Genomic DNA, 17594 nt, shown 5'->3' with positions numbered 1-17594 from the left:
ATGCAGTGGGTGGGGGGGGAAGAGCTGGGCTGGTTGTATGGTGCAGTGGGGGGAGGGGATGAACTGGGATGGTTTAGGGATGCAGTAGGGGAAGGGGAGATTTTGAAACTGGTGAAGTCCACATTGATACCATATGGCTGCAGGGTTCCCAGGCGGAATATGAGTTGCTGTTCCTGCAACCTTCGGGTGGCATCATTGTGGCACTGCAGGAGGCCCATGATGGACATGTCATCAAGAGAATGGGAGGGGGAGTGGAAATGGTTTGCGACTGGGAGGTGCAGTTGTTTGTTGCGAACTGAGCGGAGGTGTTCTGCAAAGCGGTCCCCAAGCCTCCGCTTGGTTTCCCCAATGTAGAGGAAGCCGCACCGGGTACAGTGGATGCAGTATACCACATTGGCAGATGTGCAGGTGAACCTCTGCTTAATGTGGAATGTCATCTTGGGGCCTGGGATGGGGGTGAGGGAGGAGGCGTGGGGACAAGTGTAGCATTTCCTGCGGTTGCAGGGGAAGGTGCCGGGTGTGGTGGGGTTGGAGGGCAGTGTGGAGCGAACAAGGGAGTCACGGAGAGAGTAGTCTCTCCGGAAAGCTGACAGGGGAGGGGATGGAAAAATGTCTTGGGTGGTGGGGTCGGATTGTAAATGGCGGAAGTGTCGGAGGATAATGCGTTGTATCCGGAGATTGGTAGGGTGGTGTGTGAGAACGAGGGGGATCCTCTTGGGGCCGTTGTGGCGGGGGCGGGGTGTGAGGGATGTGTTGCGGGAAATACGGGAGACGCGGTCAAGGGCGTTCTCGATCACTGTGGGGGGAAAGTTGCGGTCCTTAAAGAACTTGGACATCTGGGATGTGCGGGAGTGGAATGTCTTATCATGGGAGCAGATGTGGCGGAGGCGGAGGAATTGGGAATAGGGGATGGAATTTTTGCAGGAGGGTGGGTGGGAGGAGGTGTATTCTAGGTAGCTATGGGAGTCGGTGGGCTTGAAATGGACATCAGCTACAAGCTGGTTGCCTGAGATGGAGACTGAGAGGTCCAGGAAGGTGAGGGATGTGCTGGAGATGGCCCAGGTGAACTGAAGGTTGGGGTGGAAGGTGTTGGTGAACTGGATGAACTGTTCGAGCTCCTCTGGGGAGCAAGAGGCGGCGCCGATACAGTCATCAATGTACCGGAGGAAGAGGTGGGGTTTGGGGCCTGTGTAACCATCTTAACTGTGCTGTTTTCTTTCTGGAAAAAAAACAGATGTAGGTATTATGGGAGATGAAAGTGGGTAGCACAGTTGTTTCATTTGGTGCAGCTGGTGAGATATCAAAAACAAGTAAGGGGAGATGTTGAAGACAGTGAGAGAGGTAGAGCATGAGTTGATGGGAATTGGGTCCAGTAGCTGAAATAGATTAAATGTGAGATTGGAAAGAGAAGATAGTGGCACGTATGCCGCTGGAGTGGAGAAGGTCGCTGAACTTATTCCTAAATTATTGAGCATTCCTCTAGCTGATTGAGAATGTATTGGCCAAGATGGCATGACCTGACATGTGACTTTTTCTGCTGACCCTCTGGGAAGAGGAAGTCATGCTTTTGCGCCATGCAATCCACCAGAACCTATAGAATAATGGTCAGACAGCACCCAACTGCACAATGGGGTTTGAAAGTTTCTGCAGGCATCAGGGATGCTGGCCCATTTCAGGATAGCAGAGCAATAGTGGGCTGTACCAGAAATAGTGAGTGGAGTTTAATAATTTAATTTGGTGTCATGTTTGGCACAACATCATGGGCTGAAGGACCCGTATCTGTGCTATACTGTTCTACATTCTCTGGAGGATGGGGTGAGAACCCCTTGAGGGAGGCACCATAGCGGTGGGGTCAGTAGTAGATAAGGTGAATGATATGTGGAGAAAACACGTTGGACCTCCTGGACAGAAACCTTTCAAAAAAATTCTGTACTGACACATTGCCAAAAAATTGTAAAATTCAGCCCATGTTCTTTTCCCCCTCTCCTGTGTCATAAATGATTTGAATGTGCAAATGGGAACAGAATGATATTTTCATTAAGTGTGAAATTCTCATGAATTTGTCCTCTTAAAAACAGGTTTTAATACACTGACAGCTGAATAATCTCAGATGTATCTTAATTATGTAAATTGCAATGAAGAAACAAGAAATGTATAAATGCACATAGATGGGTTAGGAGAACAGGCCAAAATTTGGCAGATGAGGATTGACATGGATAAGTGTGAAGTTATCCATTTTGATCAGAGGAATAGAAAGACAACTTATCTTCTAAATGGAAAGAAACTTCAGAGTGCTTCAGTGCAGATGGATCTGAGTGTCCTCATGCATGAATCACAGAAAACTAATATGCAGATACAGCAGGTAATAAGGAAGACATATAGAATTTTGGAGTTTATTGCGAAAGGAACAGAGTATAAAATTAGGGAACTGGTCTTTCAACTGTACTAGGCATTAGAGACAGTGCAACTGGAGTACTGCTTACAGCTTTGATCCTCTTTCTTGAAGACGAATATAATTGCATTGGAGGCAGTTCAGAGGAGGCTCAGGATATTGATTACAGAGATGATGTGCTTGTCTTACGAAGAGTAGTTGAGTAGTTTAGGTCTATTCTCTCGGGAATTTAGAATAATGAGAGAAAACCTAATTGAGGTACATAGACGCCAAGAGGATTGACAAAGTAAATATAAAAAGGATGTTTCATTATGTGAGGCAATGTAGAATGACAGGTCATAGGTTTAGATAGGGGTAGCAGACTTAAAACAGAGATGAGGAGAAATTGCTCTTCTCAACCGATCACAAATCTGTGGAATTCACTGCCCCAAAATTTGGTAGATGCTGGAATATTGAGTAAATTTGAGGAGATAGCCAGATTTTTCATCAGTAATGGATTGAAGGGTTACAGACAGCATGCCAGAAAAGTGGAGCTGAGGCCAGGATGAGATTATCCAAGATCATATCAAATGATGAAGCAGACTTGAAGGGCAGAATTGCCTATTCCCACTCATTGTTCTTATGTTCTTAAGTTCAAAATGAAAAGTGACAGTAGACAGTAATGCGATATTGTGCAATAACTTACTAATGTCCATTAGCATTCTTACTGGCATTTTTCAGGCTAGGTAATGCATCCAGCATATTAATTAAATTGGGATCTCCTCTTCTGATGACTTTTTCAGTATTCATGAGGAGACCATTTTAATTTATTAAAGGAAAATATTAAAACCCAAAATGCAGAATAAATCAACCAACTCTTATATTCTTATAGCTTATATTCTCAAATTTATATTGTTTTTTTTCAGATACATACTGTATTGGTGATACTCAACTGCTGTCTTTCATCCATTACATGGGTGACAGATCATGATGCGTTTTGGACTACATGGTAGTTAATCAACCAGAATGATTTATACATGAGAATTTATGGATTCTATTCACCATCCTGCTCAACTTAATTAAAGTCGCTTGCAACAGAAAGCAATTAAGCTGAACATTTAAGCAGCACATCCTAAAGGCACTTTACTGAACCATCATGTCAAACTGGCAGTAATTGATGTTTTTCTTCCTCTCTCCTGTATATATTATCATTGAACTGTATGAAGTGTTATAATCTCAGCTGATATTATTATCTGACAAGTTATATCCTAGATAGGATGCTGGTTTGATGAATTGATAAAACCAAATCCAATCGAAGTGCAAAGTGATTTCTTGCTGAAGTTGAAGCATGCAATACTGCAGATCTTACTTAACCAATAAACTGTAATGCGTTGGCAAAAGAAATGAAGGAAACATAGGATAATCAAAAACTATCCACTTGTGATATTAATTGATAAAGAAGAATAACGCCATTATCAAAAATACACCTTTATAAATTGAAAATAAACAAAACAGCTTTTGCATAGTACCAAAACACAACACTCATACAGTACTCATATTAGCACCCCTAAATCTAACACCCTAGGTATGTTTCAATCAGATGTGACTTCAACTGTTAGAGAGGAACTGCAGATACTTTCTTCCTGCAGCTTTTATACAACTGTTGAAATGTACTTAGCTTTAAGTCACCTCTTGGTTTAATCCTAGGTAATGAACATCACAGTGCCAACCCCTTCTATCCCTTTCCAACATTTTCCTTTGATTCTCTTAAAGGAGTTGACAGTTTCAGCACCAAGCTCAACTGACCACTTTGTATATGGGTTTTATCCCTAACATCCTGGTCTGGGACTAAAACAACTCTTCACTCTATGATAACTTACTTCACTATATCATAGTATGGTCACACTGTTCCAAATACTTCGTAGAACTGCCCAATGCAATGACAATGGTGAAACTAAACAGCTTTGTCTCCAAGCTGCAGATGTTTCCCAGAAATCAAAAACACAAGTTTCAAGTTTTAGAACACACTCACAAACCTTAAAGCCCCATTATTTACCTTGCTGGGTTGCAGAACCACAGTAATAAACAAAGACAATGATCAGTGCACAAAACCGACTCACTAAAGCCAGGCCTCAATAAATGGTTTTTGAAAGAAAGCATCATGTCTACACAAATGCTTATAATTTAATAATGAACTTCAGACAGAAGGAAAAGATTGCTGGCATTGTCTTAGCAATACTCTATCTTTCAAACCAGCACACATACAAATCTACATTTGGATTAACTAAATTACAATAGCACCAAGTGTCAGCCACAACACCAGAAGCAGGCTGTGAATAATGAAATTGAAAGTCCAAAGGTATGCTTTAACATGAAACAATGCTTGTAGGAGAAATGGGCAAAGGAAAAAAAAACATGTTCGCATTACATAATAACATTAACCTGCCAAGATATAACTGGATGAAATTTAATTTAATGATTAGTAGATGGAATTCAATAAAACAACTATTTCAAAAGCACAATTTGTTTCTATGAAGGGTTAATTTGGAAAAACCCAGATGTTAACATTTCTCAGTTTACTTAAGAATTACTGAATTCTGTTTTCCAGTAACAACAAGGAGATGGAAATATGGGCAGAGTATCTGTGTATAGTAAACCATCTGTCAGCATTTTGAGGGACGCATTTAATGTAAATTATATGTAAGATGATCTGTTGTATGTTAGCATTACTGGTAGGGTACTAAGTTATGAGGTTGTTCTTTTCTATTGTACATAGGTACCTACAATTAATCTAATGTATGTACACATTGCGGCTTATGAGCATGAGTGAGATTGACCTTACAGTTGTTAACCAAACAGTAGAACAGTCTGTGAAAATATTGACAATCCTACTAAAATAAACCATCACTGCATTGCATTGTGAACATTTAGTGAAAGAATGGTTATAAATAGCTAATTATTCTTTTTTTGTAGTAGGTTCAAACCAAACTATAAACAATGTAATTTGTGCACTCTTATTGGGTTAGTGGACATACAGATCGCAAGATCCCATAGTCTCTTCTAAGTTAGCTGATCTCCGCAAGGACAGAGATGTGGCAATGACTCAAAAGCACAATACTACGAATAGATATAGAAAACTCAAATAAAACAAAGTGTTGAAAATACGAAACTGGCGTGTATCCATGCATCAGCATCTGTGGAGTGAGAAACTGAATTAATATTCCAGGTTTATATCTTTTCATCAGAATGACAATAAAAGGCTTCTGCCCCTAAAATATTAATTGTTTCTTTCTCAAAATAGATGCTACCAGCACCGTTGTGTATTTAAACATTTCCTGTTTTTGTTTAAGCAAGGACACAAATTGGGACAGCCATACAACTGACCTCAGTGCTGTAGATAAGAGGAAAGAGCTCAATCACAACCTCTGCTCACTGCTCAGTGATACCTGATCAGATGCATAGGGATGTTAGAAAAGAATAAGATAAGGCTAGGTCACGGTGCGCTTCATGTTAAATTGCCTTTGGAACTTCATTATCTTGGTTTCATATGCAAAGTGGTCAGTTGTGCTTGGTGCTGAAACTGTCAACTCCTTTAAGAGAATCAAAGGAAAATGTTGGAAAGGGACGGAAGAGGTTGGCACTGTGATGTTCATTACTTAGGATTAAACCAAGCAAAAAGCAAGATCATTTAGTAGTTGGAGGTCTCACATATTAGTCCTGGAACTTCCTCACCCCAGTGTCCTCAAGCAGCCATCTTCAGCTGCTTCAATAACCTTCCTTCTATCATAAGGTCAGAAGTGGGGATGCTTGCAGAAAAATGTTCAGCACCATTCAGAACTTCATTTATTTAAGCAGTTTAAATCCACATGCATGACATTCAGGTTTGGACTGACAAGTGGCTCATTTTATTTTGTTGCAAATTTCCAACTTTTTTGTCTCGACAGTCAGAGCTTTTTCATAAAGGTTATAACACTTCACTGAGTCCTTTTCACTGTATTTTCACTAAATTGTTAACACCTTTGATATCTAATTTCCTATACTAGATAGTTTCGCAAGATGTTTGAAAACGTCGTCTTTTCTGCTAAATTGCAGTTCTCTTCAAATCATTGATTTCTTGCTGGTGTAGAGTTTCATCAATTATCCTCCAGTCAAATGCCTTCACTCTCCATGACCCTCTCGTATTAGTGCATGTACTGCATTGAGTTAGTAACTGTCTAAAATTCCTCAGGCTGTATGTTTGACATGAAGTAAACATTTCAATTATAAGTTGAAACTATAAGTGTGGTGAGGGATCTCAGTGTGCCACTTACTGTACTGAACCAAAATGATATGTTTTGCACTTAATGTAACATCAATTTTAAATATATATTTTAATAAAGTTTACAACTAAAGTATACTTTTCAATGCAAAAATTAGCATTTTGTAACAAATATCGCCTGGTAACAATTATAAACAGTAACTCTAGGTATTATTAGAGCCAATCAATTGATCTTATGCTGATCAGTAAAGACAACAAAAAGGATGACCAGTAAGTGCCACACCAATTATGTGTCCTTTTTCTGAAGATTCAAGCTAAACAGTGGTCAACAGAGGTCGCAATAGCAGGACGGTTAAGATGCTGAATCTCAATTGCAGCAGTAGCTCTTGGGTTGAGCCACCATCCTTAACTGGATGGCAGTCCTCATGGTATCACTTAACTGGTTGCTTTTGGCAAAGTGCCAACTTGTCCCTCACCACTCACCAAAGCAAGGGTGCCCCTGACTTTTGGTCTTGGCTGTGGTGCTCCTGTCCTGTCATCTCCATAAATTCAATCCAAATCTATTATAAGCTTGTAATGTAAGTTTTAAAAAGTCTTAAAACACTTTATCTCAATAATTTACTGTGACACTGAATTACATTGTTTAAGAGTGCCACAGGTTTGAATCCTTGCTTGCAATGACTTAACTGATCTTTTAAAGAAACATATTAAAGCAGCATGTAGTAGATGGAATGTTTTGGGTGATTTCCGAGGGGAGTAAGCGCTAAACGCTGCAAACAGGGACAAACATTCAGTATATGTTTCTGCTCTTGATGTCTACCAATGAATTCCTTATTCTCTTTGCCTAAAGGGGAACTTAAGAATGTTAGATGCAGACAGGAGTAGAGCAAAACCAGATGCCTTCTAACTTGGCCACTTACCAACCAGACTTACACATGATGAATGGTTACAAAATACTAGAAAGCTACTCTAGGAAAATACTGAAGCTTGTGCTACCAGATTCAGGAAAAATAAGACTAGGATAGGAGAAAATGAATCTTTTAATGACATAAAATAATGCAAATATTGGGGATGGCAGGATATTGGCGATTTTAGAAGCCTTTAGAAATAGCTGGCTTGACTCAATTATGTACTTAATCAGTTGGAGTTAAAATCCTCTGTGTGGAGGATGTGTTTGTAGGAAAGGAAGATTTCGGAATTCAAAGCTCCTGCCTTGATCCAGGCCCTTATTCCACATACACACTCAATTTTAACTGAATATTACAATGTTTGTTCATTTTAATTATACATTACATAATAAATAATTATGACAGAAAGTTTGAAGAATGGGATAAAAATCCAAAACTGATGTGGAAATGTTCAATTCTTTTCTCTCTTCTGGCTGTCATTATTTTGGAATTACCTTATTAATTGTAGTTAAAGATACCTTTAGACACTTCGGAACAGAGCGTGAATTTTGTGCAAGATTAAAAGTAGCACTAACTTTAATGAACTAACATATAATAACCAGTCTCTCTCTCCATTCCACCCTCAGTAAAGTTGAGAATATCTAAACTCGGCTGCTCGTGTCTTGATGTGATTAGGTGTTGCAGAAATACAAATTAGTTTTTCCATTAAATCTGGTGTTGCTCTGTATATTGACCATGATGGAGCAACAGAGTGGGCAAATTCAGGATGAAGTAGTTTAAAAAAAAAGAAAATGACATGACACAGAAGTAATTAGTTTCAGTACCATCCTGGTTGGCAACCAACTTACAGGCTGTTGAATAACATTTTTAACACTTCCAGCACTGAATCTTGCTTTTTAAATGATGACCAAGGGCTTCATAGAACTTCTGCTCTATTGCTGGCTCTTTACAGAATAGGCTCATCTATAACAGTATGGTGATGGATTGAGAGCTGCCCTGAGGAAATTCTAGTTCAATATAAGATCACCTGTTTGTATCACGTAACAGATTGAAATATTACCTCCTCTTGGCTGGTGGAAATCAGATAGGCAAGCACATTTGTGAGCAATTAAAATGTTGTTGGTAAAATAACTGCATTGTTCCAATTTAAGATGCTTCCTTTTTCAAACATTAGACTTGTACTAGGGTGATACAAGCACGTTCAAAACTTTCTGCTGTTGGGTTAGAAAGATGGTGTGCACTTTCCTGAGGGTCACTTTGAAAGCGAGGACTCCACGGTCTCAGTTGGCAGTGATGAGTTTATGTGTGGGATCCTGGGTAGATCAGTTACTTGCCAATACATTTTCTTACACAGGAATTTAAATTCCCACCATGATTTCTAAAATTATAGATTACAGAGGTAGTATTTTAATGACTAAAGATAACCCAGGCTGTGACAAATTATTAAATACTCGAATTTTGTACTGTTGAGTAAGAGCAAACAGTATTCAAAGCTTGATAGATTGCAGAGCTCTGAGCTGCCATGGGATCTGGGTATCTAACTGTATGAATCACAAAAGTTAGTATGCAGGCACAACAAGTAATTAGGTAAGCTGATAGAGTGTTATCATTTATTAAGAATACTGAAGGAGGGAGGTTATGTTTCATTTATTCAGGGCACTGGTGATTCTACATCTGCAGTGCTATGAACAGTACTGGTCACCTTATTTAAGAAAGGACGTAAATGCACTGGAAGTATTTCAAAGGGAGTGAAGCAGACTAATACTAGAATCGGCCTGTTGTCTTATGCAGAAAGTTTGGATACGCTTGTATCTGCTGGGGTTTAGGTTAGTAAAGAGGCATCTTTTTTGAACCATATATGATCCTAAAGGGTTTTGGCAGGTTGGATGTGGAGCGAGTTAAGAACCAGGATTCACTGTTTAAAAGTTGGGTTGCCCATTCAAAACAGAGACGAATCAATGTCTTTTTCTTACAGAGGGCTGAGAGTTTTGGAACTCTTCCTGAAAGCTGGTGGGGGCAGACTCTAAGGTCGAGGTGGATAGAATCTTATTGAGCAAGACAGAGAAAGATGATCAGGATGTGGATTTGAGGTTACAATCAGTCAGGCAGCTATGATATTATTGAATAGTCTGCTCCTGTTTCTTGAATGTTTATGGTTATTTTAGTTCTTTCCTTTGATATTTCCAGTTTGCCCACTTCTTATGGAAACCTTTTCAGGACTCTATCAATGTTGTTCTGAGCCAGTCACATCTTGTTCATTAACAATAGTCAATGCTTATTCTAAGGACAGCAACATGATTAGATTGAAATAGAATGTGTATGTATATAACAAATAATCATGTCTCCAAACAATTCCACTGTGCTTTTATGGATTATGTTTTTGAATTTTATATGAAACCAATGGCTGCATCCAATTCCGGATTGGAGGAATCCATAAATGGTAAGTGAAGTACAAGATAATCAGTTTGCATTCCTTGTAGTGTTGGCTAGCATAGGAATGTTGAGCAGGAAAATGTGAGAATTGCCTCCATTTCTTCAAATAATGTCATGGGATAATTTACATTTAGTTGAACAGCAATGTCTGGACTTACAGTTTCAGTCAAGAAATCAGCTTAGAAAAGAAGTGATTAAGTCATTCCAAGCCTGAACTCTAAAACACTGTGGTGGTGGCTTTCCACTTTGTTGTCTGGCTGGTAACTTGGCAGACTGGATTGCCTGTCTACTATTTAAACAATGGAATGAAAATCATCAGGATCTATCAGGAGATGGCGTTCTGTGCAATAAAACAAAAATGTTGGAAATTATCAAAATTGTAAGGGAAAAGAAAAGCTGAGGCAGATGAGCCATTCAATTTTTGAGAAAGAATTTATTAACCTACAAGACAGTGGTAAGAGTGGAATACTATATGGGATCAGTGATAATGGGAACTGCAGATGTTGGAGAATCCAAGATAATAAAATATGAGGCTGGATGAACACAGCAGGCCCAGCAGCGTGCTCCCGAGTTGCTGCTGGGCCTGCTGTGTTCATCCAGCCTCACATTTTATTATACTATATGGGATGCTGTCTTTATAGATTATGTAGATTAAAAGAGGAAAGTCCAGAGGGAAAGTTATCATACAGAATTCCAGATAAAGTGAAAAATAATCCGTTATGCTTGTGGCTCATGGGAAAGTCCTTCTTTCACTATTCGCTCAAGTTTGCTGAATATCAGATTGTCAATTGAGTGATAAGGAAACAACACCCCACAGTTCTTGCTGTTCTTGAACATTCCAAATGATAAAACTTCATCTTTTCAATTATTTTCTTAAAAAGTGATATTGAGGGAGAAATTCTAAGTATACACTCTGCAATAACATAGTTAAAAAATATAGTGGCAGCAATGTTGCAGCTTTCAATTCAATTCCAAACTGGCTATTTGCTGGATCACAAGAACTATTTTTGTGAAAAGCTGGCGTACCTTCACAAGTCAACCATTTTGAGTAATTGTGAAATCTTGAAACTATAGGAAATGACAGTGAGATAGGAATAATTGTAAAATAAAATAAAAATAAGATGTTTCAATGTTGGTGGAATAAAAATCATTTCTACAATACATTAATTGTTTTAGAAGTTTTAATTGTATAAAATGTAAATAATTCCACTATTTTTGTTTTCAGCTCTTGCAGATATTGCAAGAGAAAGGTGACACACCAGACTTACCTAAAAAGGTGTTGGAAATGAACTCGGATACTTGGTTGCCAGACCGACTCATCTCTGAGAGATGGGTGAGCTCTCGATTCAACATTCTCTTGAACTGTTGAAAAGACAAATACTGAAATCAGTATCCATCTTTCTTCCAAAGCATTCAATATTACTTTTCAATCTTATTCTTTTATCAATAAATGGATAGATCATGGAAAGTAGTAATGGGAGAAGCTGTGAAACCTCCTGTGTATTGTCACATTTCAAAGCATTCAGCTAGTGTTCCTAAACTCATTTTAAATCTAATTCTTTTATTAGTTAAGTTGTTGAGATTACAAAATGCAAATTTCATGTTTTTTTTTAAATTTAATTCAAATCAGATTGAATGAAATGTGAAAGCCACACATGAAATAGTTCATAAAGCATTTCACTTCCAACACAAACATTTATTTATACGACGAACAATGAGATTCTAATTATGTAACGATATTATTTAACCATACAGTCTTAATTCTAAGACAGACAGGAAATGACGAGACAAAGTGTTTTAATTTAGATTTTCAGATTTATATGAAATTTTGGCTGAAATGTAGCACCTACAATTTTAATAGATTTATAGCCAATACAGCAGTGCTTCTCAATAGCTGGACTGATTTTGATTTCAAATATTCACAATGAACTTTGCATGACATTTTTTTCAGCTCTCTGATAATCTATATTGCTCTATATTTAACAAAAATGAAAAAATTCTGACTTTTTCAAATGTGCATCTGAAAGGGAGTTGCAAAACAATAATACGTGTCTGATAACAGGTATTGCAAATATAAATGCCTTATGAAACAGAAAGTTTTGTAATAATAAAAACTTAAAAATTCTCCCTTCCTGCATGTCACACAGCTAATAGTGAGTATTTCCTCATGAAATTAAAATTACAGTGTTCTCTGGGATTCCCTGATAAGTCCACTTTTGCTCATTTCTTTTATGACACGTTTTTTCATGAGAGATAACATTTTATAGGAGCCAGACTAACTTAATAAACATCCATTTGAATTTTCAAAAGCAAGAAATATGGAAGCCCAATGGTCAATATGGAATAATGCGCTGTCAATACAAAGGTTTCTGCAAATGAACTTACAGCACATATCACACAAAAAAAATTCAGATTCTGTTATTTTGTGATAAATCTACTCACCTTGATATAACCCCAAGAAACAGATAACAAATAGTTTGCTTCAGGCATTTTGGCTCACTTGACAAGAACAACAACGGCCGTATATAAAAACAAGCAATATAGCTGAACAATTCCACACACGCTGTTCTGGTAGTAATAATCAAAATGTATAGATATTTCATGAACAGCTTGAACAGTTGAAGTAATTTCTGCCCCTCCCCAAAAATTACAATATCCTTTCACTGCACGAGAAAATCCAGTCCATGTAATACATCCTTGGAAAGATAGTATCTGCGCGTTTGCACTGACAGAATTGAGATAATGAAATCAAGGGTCACATGGAGCCAGAAACCATACAAGTCTGTGCAGTTCACAGCACTTATGAATTATGAATAGCTCTGGATTCTTGGATTGCTTAGTGCTGGGTATGGGGGATGGGGAGGATTGCTACTTCAGATTAGTCTCAGTACATATGGGCAAAAGAATATTTTGGCACAGGCTTACATTGTCTCCATCATTTCAACAGATGTGGAAAGTGACAGAAAATAGAAGATGTCTATTGTATATTTATGTAAATTAAATGCAGATGGCATCCTAATTCATCAGAGAATATAATCAACTTTTAGCACCCTCCTACGCCCCTGTCAGAACTTTCAGCAAAAGAACAATTTAGTAAAATCACAATTACAAACATATAGATATATGGTCTGATACACTGTCTGCCCTTAGCACAAAACAGATGGGGAGTAAAAGTGGCATGGCAAGATGACTTAAGAGTAAACAGATCAATTTTGAAGTTTAGAATTTTCTGCCCTGTTTGTTGACAAACAAAATAACAAATTAAGGATCTTTTACACTAATAATTTACATCTAACTATTTCTGGTCTAAAAAAAAGGATTTTTTTAAAAAAAGTTTATCTGATACAGAAATGCTTTACTTTCCAATTGCGCATACTTTATTGTATTTTATAACAACTGAAATTGTTCAAAGTGAATCATCTGGCTATTTTGTACCACATTAAACTTGCATTATTCTCAACAATAAACAGATTTCAATCTTTTCTGCGCAGATTTCATTTAAGCTTCTACCGAAAGGTTTCGTTCTTTAGACATTGAGAATGGCCTAATATTAAAAGAATATTTGGCACACTGAGCAATGGTGAAAGGTTGACCATTCTATGGCGTCTGCAATTTTTTTTTGTCTCTGCACTCTCAACAGCAGTTCCACTTTAAATCTGAGAAGAAGTACTGTGCCTGCATAGAAATGTTATTCACTCTTAATCTGATTGGCTTTCAGCTCAGCTGCAGTGACATCACCTAGCTTTCTCTGCACTGCTGATAAAGAGCATTAGAACATGCGGGGACAACTGCAGCAAGGAGCCCCTGAGAGTCTTGAGACTGAAGTTCAAACAGCACCATGAAATGAATAGTACAGCTCCATAGCAACCACATCACATGACATTCCTCCAGCTGGTTACTAGAAGAATTCCCCTTGTCTGTTTTCTATTCCCAATGAACAATGGAGCCACCTGCCTCTTAGCTATTTTCTGTGTGCAAACATAATTCCTGCATTTTCCGCAGTGTCAGCAACATATTTGAAAGAAGAATTATCATAATCGTACAAAGTAACCATCACTTATTGTCTTCTCCAAACATTCTTTTCATCATGTTCATTGCACTGTAAATAATAAGGTTCACTGTTTTTACTGACTTCTCTGAATTCCAAATAAAGTGTAATGCAACAATTTTACTAATGATCCCTATAGCCTTCCTCCTAGTTTCCTAAATGCTCTAACGATGGAAATCTATTCCATGCATTTGACTTAGTTTTTCTTTTCCAAGCATCCATTCTCAATTATAAAAATAGAAAATAATGCAGAAGCTCAGCAAGTCTGGCAGCATCTGTGGTGAGAGACATTTTATAGGACAATTTTTCCCATCCTTTATGTGTGGCTTTAAAACAATAAAGCCACGTGGCATCGCAGCTGAGACAAGCATCTCACCTGGCATCCTCCACATGTGGCTTTGCTGCAAGGGATTATATAAAAATAATCAAGAGTGAGGCTTCCTCATTAATTTTTTTCTTCCCCAATCCAGTGTACGCATGATGAACTGATCACAGATTTCAGACAGAGTTATTTCCACACATTCAAATGTACCTTTAATATGCTGAAAGAATGTCACCTATCATCTGTATGAAAATCAAGGTTAATTGAAAGTACGTCAGAATGGCACAGTAGGATCTCCAATGCAAACAGTATTATGTTGTTGTGGTGATAAAAATATGGATGATTGATTTTCAAACTACATTGTGATTTTAATACTTGAGACTTCTATGGTAATAGTTTTAAAAAGGGAAAAATACACTGATTTAAAATGGCCAAAGCGATTACTTGACGACCCAGGTTAGTCAAGCGTCATGAAATCAATGCGAAATAAACAAAACTGGTCTGAAATGAGGTGAACATTTTGCCAAAGGCACTAAAACAAGTCAACCCAGTCAGGTATGAAAAGGTCACCATCTCCTATTTTGGTTTACACCTTGATGTGAATTTTCATATATTGGAGATGGAATCTTGCTGATAATTAGCAAAGTTAAACAAAAAACTTCTGCAGAAGGCAGTAGATGGATTTTTGACTGTAGAACTGGAATCAGTAGAGAAATGGGCTCTCTAAACCTCTCAAGAAGCAAAGTTCCCAGACACTGAGAATTTAAAAATACCATCTAAAATATTTGTTGTTGATGATTCAAAACACCAGTTTAACAACTGTTGTTAGAAGGTCAAAACTTGACACCCCACAAACTTGTATCCCTCTCATCTTCCTTTTGTACTGGACACTATCACTTCTTAATGCTGCACATGTGTGTGAACATGTTCTTTTAATATAAGGATTATCAGAAAGTAAACTTGCTATTTTCTTCATGTAAGAAAACTTTGCAATTGACTTTTTATATTTTTCTGGTGAAAACAGTTCTTACATTTTAGTTGGAAAACAGTATAGCCTCCTGTTAAAAGAACTTAAATGATTATTTTGGCTAAAATAAGACTGAAAACAGTTGAACCTATTTACCCTTCTTTACCTGGTTATAATAAAATATATATGAGGAAACAATATTTTAACCAATGTCTGCAATACATTCTGCTTGCAATATATTTAATGAAGAAGTTCATAGCAAAACATGATTGAAGCTATTATTAGTGTATTAACGCACCTTCACATTTAATCTTATTTAATGCTACTTTTTTTTGTATAAAGGACTTGTTTGGTTATTTTTTCCACCCAATCGACTGGTTTCTATGGAAGGAGCTTAGCACTTCACTAAGATTCTTCATGTCGCAGAATGTGACTCAGTTAATTTTACAAACTCTGACTTGCACAATACATTAAGAGAATAGGAACGATACTCAGGGAAAGCGAAGGAAGTATCAGCAAAACCATATGCCCCATTGTTTATGGAACAGTGGCAAAAGAAATTAGAACTCATGCAGAAATATTGCAGTAAGCACAGATAAGGGTATCAATAAGTCATGAAGATAAGGCTATCTTGAGTGAGGTAAATGCAATTATCACAGATAACAAGGTGGAGAGCTGGATGAACACAGCAGGCCAAGCAGCAACATAGGAGCAGGGAAGCTGATGTTTTGGGCCTAAACCCTACCTCAGAAATGGGGGAAGGGAAGGTGGATCTGAAATAATAGAGAGAGGGGGGAGGTGGATAGAAGATGGACAGAAGAGAAGATAGGTGCAGAGGAAGCAGACCGGTCAAAGAGGCGGGAATGGAGACAGTAAAGGTGAGTGTAAGTAGGGAGGTGGGGAGGAGATAGGTCAGTCCAGGGAGGATGGACAGATCAAGAGGGCAGGATGACGTTAGTAGGTAGAAGATGTGAGTAGGGGATAGGTGGGAGGAATGACAGGTTACGGAGGCGGGGACGAACTGGGCTGGTTTTGGGATGCAGTGGGGGAAGGGGAGGTTTTGAAGCTGGTGAAGTCCACACTGATACCATTGGGCTGCAGGGTTCCTAAGCGGAATATGAGTTGTTGTTCCTGCAACCTTCGGGTGGCATCTGCAGTTCCTCCTATCTCTGATGCAATTATCACAGGTTGTGCCTCCAGTCTCAACCTGTTGCTTAGCTTGTCTGCATTAATGATTAAATAAGCAGATTTAAATTTTGTGCGATCAGGGCAGCCTGAAAAAACTCACAGGCCAATTTCTTGAAGTACAGAAAATGTAAATTCACATATTTAAGGATTTCTTTTCAAATTCATCTCTGACGCTACAGTAACTCTTCGGCATTTTCAAGTATTTGGGGAAGATCAAAAATACGGTATCACATTGATTACTGTCGATCCCATCCTGTTTCCCCCCTGTCCTTTTGTTATTTGATTTTGTTATTTTGATTTGTTATGTGCATTTTTGTTTTCTCACTGAGTCACATGAGAACAAATGCAGGGGAGAAAGCTAGTGAAAACAAATTGTCTCCCCGCTCTGCTCTAGTACATTAACCTTCCACATTTTACAATTATAAACAAAAGCCTGAGTGGTAACTCGGATAAGCATACATTCTTCATGTTGTATCAAGATAGCAAAGGTCAACAACCTATTTAACCATAAGGAGAAATCGGAGAAATGCACTATGTTGTCCTCACCAAATGGCCATATTTTCTAGTAGGAATAACTACATACTGCCTGGATGTGATCAGCTAATTCATCACAGGCTGGATGGAAATCAGGGCTGCTCAATAGCATTCAGGCTGATGAAGCTCTAAGTCAGTGGAAATCTTTCATATATTATTTCCCTTTTAAGGAAACTCCTCTAGGCACTAAGTGAACTGGAGAAGGTAACTGCTGCAGTTGTACTTTTTCTTCACGACAGTAAAGAATCCTCTGTAACTCATGTTCAGCATCAGCATATTTACCTCAGCTTTCTGAACACTTCCTGTAGTAGCAACAATCTGCTGACTAGAAGGGCTGAAATTTAATGAGGTGGGGGTGGGAAGGTGGGGAATTTCTCATGATAATAAGCTGAAGGGAACTAAAGGAGCAGATGGTGGGACCACCACTCCCCATGGACAAAATGTTCCCCTGTCCCTCAAGAACTTCCGCCTGAACTGGCTGGCCAGCATTTGAGTAGTCCCAGCAGAGAATCCTTACAGTGTGGAAGCAAGCCATTTGACCCATTCAGTCCACATCGACCCTCCA

General features: G+C 38.3%; 1 protein-coding gene across 4 annotated transcripts in view; it reads right to left on the bottom strand.

Moving 5' to 3' along the window:
• Positions 1-17594, bottom strand: part of pde4ba (phosphodiesterase 4B, cAMP-specific a) — a 504383-nt gene that overhangs the window by 19438 nt on the left and 467351 nt on the right. For 3 of the 4 annotated variants that reach the window (XM_059647868.1, XM_048539254.2, XM_048539255.2), the window contains one exon: positions 11239-11332. In XM_059647868.1, coding sequence (XP_059503851.1) covers positions 11239-11332 — 94 coding nt within the window. Of the gene's footprint in view, positions 1-11238; positions 11333-12412; positions 12760-17594 lie in introns of those variants that run through there. The other variant, XM_048539256.2, reaches the window with a different exon arrangement.

The sequence above is a fragment of the Stegostoma tigrinum genome, chromosome 8 (genome assembly GCF_030684315.1).
Source record: "Stegostoma tigrinum isolate sSteTig4 chromosome 8, sSteTig4.hap1, whole genome shotgun sequence".
In the NCBI taxonomy this organism is placed as follows: domain Eukaryota; kingdom Metazoa; phylum Chordata; class Chondrichthyes; order Orectolobiformes; family Stegostomatidae; genus Stegostoma; species Stegostoma tigrinum.
Note: the sequence above shows the minus strand (reverse complement) of the source record. Positions and strands in the feature narration are given on the sequence as shown.